Raw genomic sequence first — 13,080 nt, forward strand, 5'->3', positions numbered from 1 at the left:
GATTACGGACATGTCGTCTACTGTCACTGCATATGATTCTCTCAACATTGATAGAATGGTGGAGGATTATATGAGTGACCGCATCCAAGTAGGCACGTCACACAGTCCGTACTTATACTGGCAGGAAAAAGAGGCAATTTGGAGGCCCTTGCACAAACTGGCTTTATTCTACCTAAGTTGCCCTCCCACAAGTGTGTACTCCGAAAGAGTGTTTAGTGCCGCCGCTCACCTTGTCAGCAATCGGCGTACGAGGTTACATCCAGAAAATGTGGAGAAGATGATGTTCATTAAAATGAATTATAATCAATTCCTCCGCGGAGACATTGACCAGCAGCAATTGCCTCCACAAAGTACACAGGGAGCTGAGATGGTGGATTCCAGTGGGGACGAATTGATAATCTGTGAGGAGGGGGATGTACACGGTGATATATCGGAGGGTGAAGATGAGGTGGACATCTTGCCTCTGTAGAGCCAGTTTGTGCAAGGAGAGATTAATTGCTTCTTTTTTGGGGGGGGGTCCAAACCAACCCGTCATATCAGTCACAGTCGTGTGGCAGACCCTGTCACTGAAATGATGGGTTGGTTAAAGTGTGCATGTCCTGTTTTGTTTATACAACATAAGGGTGGGTGGGAGGGCCCAAGGACAATTCCATCTTGCACCTCTTTTTTCTTTTCTTTTTCTTTGCATCATGTGCTGATTGGGGAGGGTTTTTTGGAAGGGACATCCTGCGTGACACTGCAGTGCCACTCCTAGATGGGCCCGGTGTTTGTGTCGGCCACTAGGGTCGCTAATTTTACTCACACAGTCAGCTACCTCATTGCGCCTCTTTTTTTCTTTGCGTCATGTGCTGTTTGGGGAGGGTTTTTTGGAAGGGACATCCTGCGTGACACTGCAGTGCCACTCCTAGATGGGCCCGGTGTTTGTGTCGGCCACTAGGGTCGCTAATCTTACTCACACAGCTACCTCATTGCGCCTCTTTTTTTCTTTGCGTCATGTGCTGTTTGGGGAGGGTTTTTTGGAAGGGCCATCCTGCGTGACACTGCAGTGCCACTCCTAGATGGGCCCGGTGTTTGTGTCGGCCACTAGGGTCGCTAATCTTACTCACACAGCTACCTCATTGCGCCTCTTTTTTTCTTTGCGTCATGTGCTGTTTGGGGAGGGTTTTTTGGAAGGGACATCCTGCGTGACACTGCAGTGCCACTCCTAGATGGGCCCGGTGTTTGTGTCGGCCACTAGGGTCGCTTATCTTACTCACACAGCGACCTCGGTGCAAATTTTAGGACTAAAAATAATATTGTGAGGTGTGAGGTATTCAGAATAAACTGAAAATGAGTGTAAATTATGGTTTTTGAGGTTAATAATACTTTGGGATCAAAATGACCCCCAAATTCTATGATTTAAGCTGTTTTTTAGTGTTTTTTGAAAAAAACACCCGAATCCAAAACACACCCGAATCCGACAAAAAAAATTCGGTGAGGTTTTGCCAAAACGCGTTCGAACCCAAAACACGGCCGCGGAACCGAACCCAAAACCAAAACACAAAACCCGAAAAATTTCAGGCGCTCATCTCTAGTATTCAGCAGCCCAAGAGTTTACACACTGCAGTCTAAATGGAAGATTTAGGGTCTAATTCAGACCTGCTCCCTCCTCTGTGAATTTGCAGAGGGTGTGCACACTTACCTGAGAGTGATGGTGTCCCCTTGACAGGCCGTGTAGTTACCATCCGGAGGGACAAACTCCAAGCATTCCACGAGGAGCACTGACCGGCCAAATAAAGGGATGCAGGAGGGAAAGGAGGAAGGTGGGAAGGGCATGGCAAAGAAGTCATGAGAGGGAATGAGATGCAGATGGTGAAAAAGAGGACGGTAGCAGGAAAGGGGAGACGGGGAAAGAAGACAGAGAGAAAGAGAAAGACATCGTTACAAACATTGTAATCTCTGACACATCGTAGAAATACAGACATTTGTAGCAGGTACTGACAGGGAGAATACAACACGTCCATCACATCTTGCTACGTTTCCTGAAAGCCTCATTCTTCCTGTTCTATATGCTACTCAGAGCCGGCCCTAACCAATATGATGCCCTAGGCAAGATTTTGGCTGGTGCCCCCTAGCACCACCGCTGGTCCGCCTCTGACCTTGTACCTCTTTCCCAGCACGATCATCCCTCACCCATAGCAGTCCTTATTTTGGTATTTGTACCCCCTATATTTTAAATAGGAACAGTTCGCACATTTGGTGCACAGCCCAAAAAGGGGTGTGTTTTTGCTGGCAAGGGGCATGGCCACACAATAGTAACCCCAATTCCAATTACGCCACACAGTACTGCAACTTTATTCACATTTGATCATGCGATAGTGTCCATAATTCATATTACATCCCACAGTAGTATCACTTTACCTTATAAACGTTACTCTTCACATTAGAGCCCCTTATTCACATTACATCACACTGAATTGCTCCTTATTCACATTACACCACACCCTATTGCTCTTTATTCATATTAGATGACACAGTAGTGCCCTTTCTATATGCAACACCACATAGTAGAGCACCTTATACACATAATGCCACACATTAGTAATGCATTTATACACATAATTCCACACAGTAATGCCCCTTACACATTATTAATGTACTTATAAACATAATGCGCCTTACACATTATGACACACATAGTGCCCGCTACACATTTGCTGCACATTATTAGTGCCCCTATACACATAATGACACATATACAGTAGTAACCTGTTACACATATGCCGCACATTATTAATGCCCTTATACACATAATGACACACATAGTGCCCCTTACACATATGTTGCACATTATTAATGCATTTTTACATGACACACATAATGCTCCTTACACATATTCCGAACACTACTGCACAACCAACCCACTCACATGCACACAGCACTCACACTGCCACTAACACTGTGACCTCTGCCTCTGCTTGGATACAGATGTGTCCTCATAAATCTTGCCTCAATGCTAACGTCGGGCACCTTTTTTATGAAAATGCATATTTGCATTGCTATGTGGCTAGGATGCACAAGCAGATTCTGCTGATTAAAATGATATGCAGCATGCCTATATATTGTGTGAGACTGTGGCTGTATCTGCATAAGAAATGCTACACACAGAATATAGGCATGCTGCATATCATTTTAATCAGCAGAAGCTGCTGATGCCCCTAGGCATACCAAATGCCCTAGGCAATTGCCTAGTTTGCCTATGCCTATGGCCGGCTCTGATGCTACTTACAGCAATTCCTTTATAGGCCAACACAGCTAACATTCTCATTAATGCATTATGCAATAGTGATCATGTAACATTTACATATTTATCACGTAACGCTTCCATTTTCCCCGGACACAACAGATAAAGATAAAGGGGGTCATTCCGACCCGATCGCTCGCTGCAGTTTCTTGCAGAGCAGCGACCGAGTCGGAACTGCGCATGCACCGGCGCCGCAGTGCACCGGTGCATGGCAGCCATCATTGCCTAGCGATCGCCTCTGAGGTTGGAGCGTTGGAGGGGGGGGGGGGGGCGGTCCGCGGTGGCTGCGTGACGTCACATGCAGCCGCTGCGGGCGTGGGGAGCGACGAGTAGCTCCCGGCCAGCACGCTAAAGCTGCGCTGGTCGGGAGCTACTCTTGAAGTGCAAAGGCATCGCCGCTGTGCGATGCCTTTGCACTTCTGCGGGGGGGGGGGGGGGGCGGCACTGACATGTGGGGTGGACTAGCCCTGTGCTGGGCGTCCCCCCGCATGTCAGTGTAAATGATCATAGCTGTGCTAAATTTAGAACCCATGGCTTCTCTGTTTTTTATTCAGTTGAATAAATCCTATATTGGCATATGGCAGCCTTAGCTGAATAATTTAATATACAACATAGCTTTGACATAAACTCAATACCATACAAAACTGAGCACACAGTTACTTCCAGGCAGGGCCTATGGACTAAGCCTTGGAGATAAGGTGGACTGAGATATAGTAGCAACCAATCAGCTTCTAGCTGTCACTTTTCAAATCCAGCCTGTAACATGGCAGTTAGGAGCTGATTGGCTGGTGCGTTATCTCCGTCCACTTTTACTCTCTTCAAGGCTTAGTACATAGTCCCCTAAATTTCTATGAATTTCAGTTAGAGGAGTCCCTGTTTAATGGGTAGTGGTACAATAGCATTAACAGTCAGTAAAGCAGATCTGGGATGTTAATTGCCCAGTCCTATACGATATTATACGTCAAGGATCCCATCAGTATGTATGTGGACAATGGCCCTCATTCCGAGTTGTTCGCGCTGTAATTTTCTTCGCATCGCAGCGATTTTCCGCTAATTGCGCATGCGCAATGTTCGCACTGCGACTGCGCCAAGTAAATTTGCTATGCAGTTAGGTATCTTACTCACGGCATTACGAGGTTTTTTCTCCGTTCTGGTGATCGTAATGTGATTGACAGGAAGTGGGTGTTTCTGGGCGGAAACTGGCCGTTTTGTGGGTGTGTGTGAAAAAACGCTGCCGTTTCTGGGAAAAACGCGGGAGTGTCTGAAGAAACGGGGGAGTGTCTGGGCGAACGCTAGGAGTGTTTGTGACGTCAAACCAGGAACGAAACTGACTGAACTGATCGCAATGGCTGAGTAAGTGTGGAGCTACTCAGAAACTGCTAAGAAGTGTCTATTCGCAATTCTGCTAATCTTTCGTTCGCAATTTTACTATGCTAAGATTCACTCCCAGTAGGCGGCGGCTTAGCATGTGCAAATCTGCTAAAAGCAGCTTGCGAGCGTACAACTCGGAATGACCACCAATGTGTTTGGCAGATACTGAGCAATATATATATGGTATATACCTTAGGCCTTGGTGATGGTGAATATGCTACTACAGTATACTTTTGGGACGGGACATATTACAGCGGGCTGTTCGGAGAGCAGAGAGTCTATTCCAGTGACATTTACACTTGCCGACCAAGCCCAGTTATGAGACATGCTGCAGCGCCCCCTAGTGGTTGTCGGCTGATGCCAGTGTATCTATCTTACAATGACTGTACCAGTGTTTCCCAACCTTGGTCCTCAAGGCACACTAAGAGATATATTTATTAAAGTGCGGGTTTATAAAAGTGGAGATGTTGCCAATAGCCAATCATATTCTACTTCTCATTTATCTAGCACCTTCTAGGAGAGAAAAACTAGAATCTGATTGGTTGCTATGGGCAACTACTCCACTTCTAGAAACTCTCACCTTAGGCCATGGGGCTTCAACCTGTGGCCCTCCAGCTGCTGTGAAACTACACATCCAGGCATGCCATGCCAGTTTTGCTATTAAGGTATGCTAAAACTGAGGCAGGGCATGCTGGGATGTGTAGTTCCACAGCAGCTGGAGGGCCGCAGGTTGAAGACCCATGCCTTAGGCCACAGGTTCTCAAACTCGGTCCTCAGGACCCCACACAGTGCATGTTTTGCAGGTCTCCTCACAGAATCACAAGTGACATAATTAGCTCCACCTGTGGACCTTTTAAAATGTGTCAGTGAGTAATTAATACACCTGTGCACCTGCTGGGTTACCTGCAAAACATGCACTGTGTGGGGTCCTGAGGACCGAGTTTGAGAACCACTGCCTAAGGGCTGAAACACACTACACGGTTTTTGCCGGCCGGGAAAAAGCCGGACGGCTTTTTCCCGTGCCGGCATTGTAGTTAACAGTGTGAGGGCTAGGGTGCCTTCACACTGCACGGCCCCGGCCCGGCTGCCGGGTTGCAGCCGGGTCTCACCACTGGAAGGTCCGGCGGCCGGGCGGCCGCCGGGCCGTCTTTGGAGCCAGTAAACCGTGTGTGTGAAGGGGAGCTTTCACACACAACGGTTTTTTCTGAAGCCGTGTCTGATGCTGCGCATGCGCACAGCATCACACACGGCTCAAAGCCGTCCTGTGTGACAGACACTGCCGGTTTCTCCCGGATGGCAAAAAGCCGGACAAAGTTTGTCCGGCTTTTTGCCATCCGGGAAAAACCGGAGTGTGTGTTACAGCCCTATGGCTAATGACAACAGTGATGATAGCCTGATGGGTAGCGGCAAGCCCTATCTCCAGCTTCAACACCCATTGTTGCCGAGAGCTTTTCACTGTTTAATTAATATTCCCCTCACTTTTGCAGCAACAGTTTTGGTATTTAAATGAATGTCATACTTTTTGCCTCCTCACAATCCCTCGCCATGGCATCTCATAATGACATATGAGCTACTCAGAGCTGGTCATGGTCTAGAACACAGGTTCTCAAACTCGGTCCTCAGGACCCCACACGGTGCAAGTTTTGCAGGTCTCCTCACAAAATCACAAGTGAAATAAAAATAATTAGCTCCACCTGTGGAACTTTTAAAATGTGTCAGTGAGTAATTAATACACCTGTGCACCTGCTGGGTTACCTGCAAAACATGCACTGTGTGGGGTCCCGAGTTTGAGAACCACTGGTCTAGAACAGTGACTCTCAACAGCGGTCCTCAAGTACCCCCAACAGTTCATGTTTTCCAGGTCTCCTCACAGGATTGCAAGTGAAATAATTTGCTCCACCTGTGGGTCTTTTAAAATGTGTCAGTGAGTAATGAATACACTTGTGCACCAGCTAGGTGACCTGGAAAACATGAACCAATGGAGGTACTTGAGGACCGACGTTGAGAACCACTGTTCTAGAACACCAGCAGACAGGGCCGGTGCAAGGTCTCTATGCACCCTAGGCAAAGCTTCAACCCGGTGCCCGCTAACCTGCAACCCACCTGCAGGAGGTGCATCAGAGCTATGAGGAGCAGCAGTGGGGGTGCCCCTCGGGAACCATAGTTACATCCGCCTCCTATGTCCCTTCACATGACTTGATGTTACTCATGTCAACACAGAGGAAGCACTGAGACACTATGTGGTACAGCCTGATAGTGGTAGCTGCACTTGATTAGACCCACAGCAGCAGCCAGCGCAGTGTAAAAGGAGGAGGCCGCATACAGAGACATCCTTCAGTTTTTTGCTAGATGAATTCAGTGGCGCCCTCCAGGAGCTGGTGCCCCTAGGCAGCCGCCTAAAACTGCCTAATGGTAGAGCCGGCCCTGCCAGCAGAGATGGTATCTCCTACATTATGGGTCTGATTCTTATTCTGCAGTCACAGAGAGGGAATGCAGCAAAAGACACAAGGACGGCTGCAACCTATTCCATGGGTCAGAGCCGGCCTTAGGCATAGGCAAACCAGGCAAATACCTAGGGCATTTGGTATGCTTAGGGGCACCAGCAGCTTCTGCTGATTAAAATGATATGCGACTTGCCTATAGTGTGTGTGACTCCAGCTGTATCTGCATACGAAATGCTATATTGCAGTGTATTCCTGGAAAACACTGTAACGTAGCATTTCGTATGCAGATACAGCCACAGTCGCACACAGAATATAGGCATGCTGCATATCTTTTTAATCAGCAGAAGCTGCTTGTGCATCCTAGCCACATAGTAATGCAAATAAGATGCATTTTCATAAACAAAAGGCGCCCAGCGTTAGCAGATCTGCCAGCTGACTCATGCCAGGCATCACCTGCAGAACTAGCGGCAGTGCTAGGGGGCACCAGCCAAAATCTTGCCTAGGACATCATTCATATTGGTTAAGGCCGGCTCTGCCATGGGTTGGGGAAAAAAAAGGGGGAAAAGCTTTATTAAACCAAATATGAAGAAGAAATGTCTTAGGTGCCCCCTGAAGAGCGCTGTACTAGGCAGCTGCCTTCACAAGCCGCTGTGGTAATAGGTCCCAGCCCCCCAGCCCTTACACAATAACACAATTCTTCCAATGCATCATCCAGGACATAAATAAGTATTAATAATAAAACCGTGCGTCTATTTCGATCCATGCAACGTTTATTTGCCATATTTCAGGAGTTGTATATTGTATCTGGTGTAAGTACAATCTTATCCCGGCGCCTTGTAATAAATACTTTGCTTGAAAACGTAAGCGAAAAATCATTTTTCCTTGTATTGGTCTGTGTTGTTTATGAGCATTCAATGATATATCTTCACAGAGAGCCCCTGTGCCAGCACGGGGGAGGCACGGATATCTGGCTGATAAATGTCCTGCAAATTGCAGCATTTCTCATGGTAGGGTCTTCTGTTAGAGTGTGACGCTCGCTCTGCCTGGAGGGACCGCAGCGAAATGGGGAGAGCTGGTTTGCAGGTTGGGGGAGACTGGGAGTCCCAATCACCTAAATCTTTAACCCCTTTGTGAACACGTTTAATGCACAAGTATCCCCTTGAGCTTACAGTTTATGTTTTGTTGTGCTTTTATTTTTTTATACTGAATGCCTCCGTCACCAAATATATTATTTTATTATTATTATTATTATTATTATTATTATTATTACTTATGTAATGTTTTGACACATTTTTTTTCTCTTCCCAATGAGTAATAAAAATGGGTTCTGTTAAAGTCATCAATGATCATCAGAGTCGGATCAATTCCCAAAATACATATCGTACTACAGTCCCTATTAGCATGGGAAAATCCTGACTTTTAGAGGGGAAAAAAAAAAGTATGTAAAGTATTAGAAAAATCAATATATGAAGCAGCGGTAACAACTTTCGGAGGATTTTTAGATGGAGAAAAGAGTTATCCCTGCATCGTCCTATTTAACAAGAGCGATATCACTGAAAAAGCATAGATTTCTCCTGCGGCCCCTCTATGGGGGGGATTCAGATCTGTTCGTAGATGTGCTAAATTTAGCACATCTACAATCAGTTACTCAGACATGTTGCTCAGTTATTCAGACGTGCTTTTGCACCCGCCAAGTAGCTCCCTGGTCGCAGCGGCTGCGTGTTACATTACGCAGCGGCCGCAGCCTGCCCCGCAACGGTCCGGACATGCCTTTGTCCGGACTGCACCCCACCAACGGCGTTCTAACACCGTTGGCACGCCCCCTCCAGCCCCACGACCGTCTCTGCCTAATTGACAGGCTTTCGCATCTCATTGGCCTTCACTGTGTGTGCACACACAGTGCGCTCACCTGCGATCGCGTCTGAATGATCCCCTATAACCACTGCTATGGGGACCGCCACGAATATTAAATGATGATAACAACGCCGTCTCAGACAGACGGTATAATCAAAAGTAGCCACCGGACAGGCGACACAGGGCCTCACTCACAGCTGTATGCAATGGTGATAATTAAGCAGTTGAGCGAATATTGACCGGCTGCGCATACGTGACCGCCGCACTGCACACGCACCACGGTACCATAGCAAAGTCCCTCGCACTGAGGATTATTTACAAATTGACTGAAACATTTCCAGGCGGCATCAGCGTCAGCGTGTTTTCGCACACTGACTGCGTGCGGGATCGCAGATGAGAATGTATTAGTGTTCATCTCTGCGACCGGCCCACTCACGTCTTCATGCCACCCTCCTATCACGGCCGGCCTCTGCGGCTTGCGCAGTAAACCATAGCAACATGAATATTATACAGCTGTTCACTGGAGCATTACTGTACAGGCAAAGGACATTTCATGCTTCACATGGACCACCAATTAAGCCAGGCATAGCAAGGGTGATCTGCGTCGATGCATTCTGGCTGTAGAACACTCAGTAGCACTGCAATAAGTGGCAGAACGGAAGGTTATACACCTCTTTCAGCACAGCCCTACTGGTAAGCAGACCCTATCATTTGGCCTAATTTCTGTTGTGAGGCTGCTCCCTACCTCTATGGGGGAATTCAAATGTTTTGCACACCAGCGGCCACTAGATGGTGCCCGATGGAGCAATTCAAGTGTTGCTCTGTTCGGGCACACACAGCCCCCAGCGCTGACACTACTGTTATGTTCTGTCATTTTGACGGGCTGGTCACTAGTTGTTACTTTATATTATTTAGAACCTGAAGAACCTGGAACCAATTACTCTGTGCTTTATTTTAGACACAGTCCACATATGTTCCTCCCAGTACTGTACATCCAATTTTCCTAGCAGAGGAAAGCTTATACTGTATTTACATTTCATAGTGAATTAACATTAAAACCGTTTAAGAAACCATGGGGGGTAATTCAGATCTGATCGCAGAAGCAAATTTGTTAGCAGTTGGGCAAAACCAAGGGGGGTCATTCCGAGTTGATTTTATCTGTGCTAAATTTAGCACAGCTACGATCTTCTACCCTGACATGCGGGGGGGACGCCCAGCACAGGGCTATCCTGCCCCGCATGTCATTCCGCCCCCCCCCCCCTCGCAGAAGTGAAAAGGCATCGCACAGCGGCGATGCCTTTGCACTTCAAGAGTAGCTCCCGGCCAGCGCAGCTTTAGCGTGCTGGCCGGGAGCTACTCGTCGCTCCCCGGCCCGCAGCGGCTGCGTGTGACGTCACACAGCCGCTGTGGCTCGCCACTGTTCGATCCGGCCACGCCTGTGTTGGCCGGACCAAACGCCACCGTTCCGCCCCCTCCCGCCCAGCGATCGCCTCTGCCTGTCAATCAGGCAGAGGCGATCGCATCCCTGCTACGGCCTTCAGCCGTCTGGCATGTGCCGGCGCACTATGGTGCCGGCGCATGCGCAGCAGGGACCTGTTCGCTCTGCTGCGTTAAAACGCAGCGAGCGAACGGGTCAGAATGATCCCCCATGTGCACTGCAGGGGGGGGGCAGATGTAACATGTGCAGAGAGAGTTAGATTTGGGTGTGGTGTGTTTAAACTGAAATCTAAATTGCAGTGTAAAATTAAAGCAGCCAGTATTTACCCTGCACAGAAACAAAATAACCCACCCAAATCTAACTCTCTCTGCACATGTTACATCTGCCCCACCTGCAGTGCACACGGTTTTGCCCAACTGCTAAAAAATTTGCTGCTGCGATCAACTCTGAATTACCCCCCTATGCTGTTACATGGTGGCTGCACATGTTACTTTTTAGTAGAATTATAAGTTTCAGCATGGACTGCATAGAATCTAGAAGTTAGAGTAGGTGACCTGATGGTGTCTAAGCAGTGATGTCACAAGGTGGGTGCGGGGGGTGCGGCACGCATCCGGGTGTGACGCCTAGAAGGGGTGACACCACACTGTGGGCTCCTCCACACTGACAGGGGCCAGGTGCTGCGGTGTGAAATTCTGCTACAGCAGCCGGCTCCTGTCATAACAGAGGAGCCGACACGCTGCAGACAGTCTCCAGGGTCAGCCCAGTACAGCCCAGCATCTCCGGAGATGCTGGGCATGCCGCAGGAGTGACGATCCGTGAGGCCAGACCCCCTTTATGTGCAGTCACACCCCATTTTTGACGCGAGCGCGCCTCTGGCACGCTGGCATATGAAGGGTGCGCACCGGGTGTCACCACACCTGGTGATGCCCCTGTGTCTAGGTATTGTGGGCCATTTTAACGTAATGGGTATACTGGCCAGCAGCCCATGGCCCCATGATTCTAGTGGGGGCATTCTTGACTGGAGGGCATTTGCCCCCTGGGCTGGTGCCGCCAGAGCTTCTTGGGAGGCCGCTCTGATTGTAAATTACTGCATTGTTTACCTTCCTCTAAGGCCTGCAGCCAGACAGTGAATGGCTGTCTGCATGCTGATCGGTGGATGGGTGGAGCTATGCACCAATCAGAGTGCTGACATCTCTTCACTGTATGGAAGCATGTGGACTGACGACGCGGGACTGCAGGAGGGGTAAGTTCTTATTTTTTTATTTTATTTGCATGAACGAGTTTGTAGGGCCGCAGTACATTGCTTTGTCCATGCAGCCCTGATTGTGGCACTACACGTACCAACATACCATGCAATATGAACCTGTAACTGAGAAACAGCGAGCTGGGATTTGCAGTACTACAACAGGTGAAACGCTACCAGTGGCCTAAGCCACCTAGAACTGTCTCAGTGTATAAGAAGAAGACACCTGTGACTAGCATAAGGTAGTGTGAAAGCCTTACTGTACCTCACTCGGCTGTCCCGCATTACCTATTCAGCATATAAATTGCACTGCAATGTGGTCTTATTAGATTCCACAAATGTCCCTTATCACAGACGTCAACCTGACAGCCCATCCGGGTGATAATTGTCTGCTCCCGCATTTCAGCACCGACTCTCTTCCTGAACTAACCTGGACTGAATGAATTAATACATGTAATATGCTTGTTTTTTTATATCAGTTAATTAACTAAGCCAAGGTTAAATCACGGAAAGTCAGAGCTGCGTCCAGGAGCAGACATTCGCCTCCTTGATGAAATGGGTCAGGTTAATCTTTCTGCAATATCGCTGTCATCAATAATCCCTAATTAGACATTTTCTAAGGACAGTCCCAACTTTCATATATTTGTCTCTGGGAATATGTCCCTATTTCAAGTTCAAGTCATTTTTCAAACACAGCCTGTAACGTGACAGTTAGGAGCTGATTGGTTGGTACTTTATCTCTCCCCACCCATTTTATCTCTCTCCCAGCTGTGATAAATACCCCCTTTAGTGTAATAGAGTATTCAGTATCTGCAAACACATGACATCGTATACAAGTCCAGACGGGGATGCAGTCAATTTACCGACAATCAAAATCCCGACGGTCAAAATCCCGACAGCAATTGACCGACGGTCAAAATCCCGACAAGGTCAAAATCCCGACATGGTCAAAATACCGACATTTAAAGTACCGACAAGGTCAAAATACCGACATGTAAAATGTTGACAGGTCAAAATGCTGACATGAGTTTTTCATAAGTTTTTCATTGAAACCGACTTGTTCATACTTTACCATCCCAGTGGACCTGGAGGGGGAATATAATAGTTTTTTGTGTGTATGTTGTCCATGTCAACCTATGTCAACATACACACAAAAAACCCAATTAAAAACTCATGTCAGCAGTTTGACCTGTCGACACTTCACATGTCGGTATTTTGACATTGTCTGTATTTTAATTGTCGGTATTTTGTCCATGTCGGGATTTTGACCATGTTGGGATTTTGACCGTAGGTCAATTGCTGTCGGGATTTCGACGTCAAAATTTTGATTGTAGGTATTTCATACCGATCCCGGGTGGAATGTGGTGCAACGTTGTGTCACAACTAACATATTTAAAGGCTAGTTTACGCTTCCACCTTGCTCTCTTTCCCACGCTCTCCTTTTCAT

The 13,080-nt window shown here is 47.7% G+C and overlaps 1 protein-coding gene across 2 annotated transcripts in view; it reads right to left on the reverse strand.

Moving 5' to 3' along the window:
- The window catches only part of IGLON5 (IgLON family member 5), a 550,261-nt gene that overhangs the window by 163,692 nt on the left and 373,489 nt on the right, over window positions 1-13,080 (reverse strand). For both annotated transcript variants that reach the window (XM_063942317.1, XM_063942318.1), the window contains exon 2: window positions 1,682-1,760. In XM_063942317.1, the coding sequence (XP_063798387.1) occupies window positions 1,682-1,760 (79 nt within the window). The remainder of the gene's footprint in view (window positions 1-1,681; window positions 1,761-13,080) is intronic.

This window comes from Pseudophryne corroboree, chromosome 10, assembly GCF_028390025.1.
Source record: "Pseudophryne corroboree isolate aPseCor3 chromosome 10, aPseCor3.hap2, whole genome shotgun sequence".
NCBI lineage: Eukaryota > Metazoa > Chordata > Amphibia > Anura > Myobatrachidae > Pseudophryne > Pseudophryne corroboree.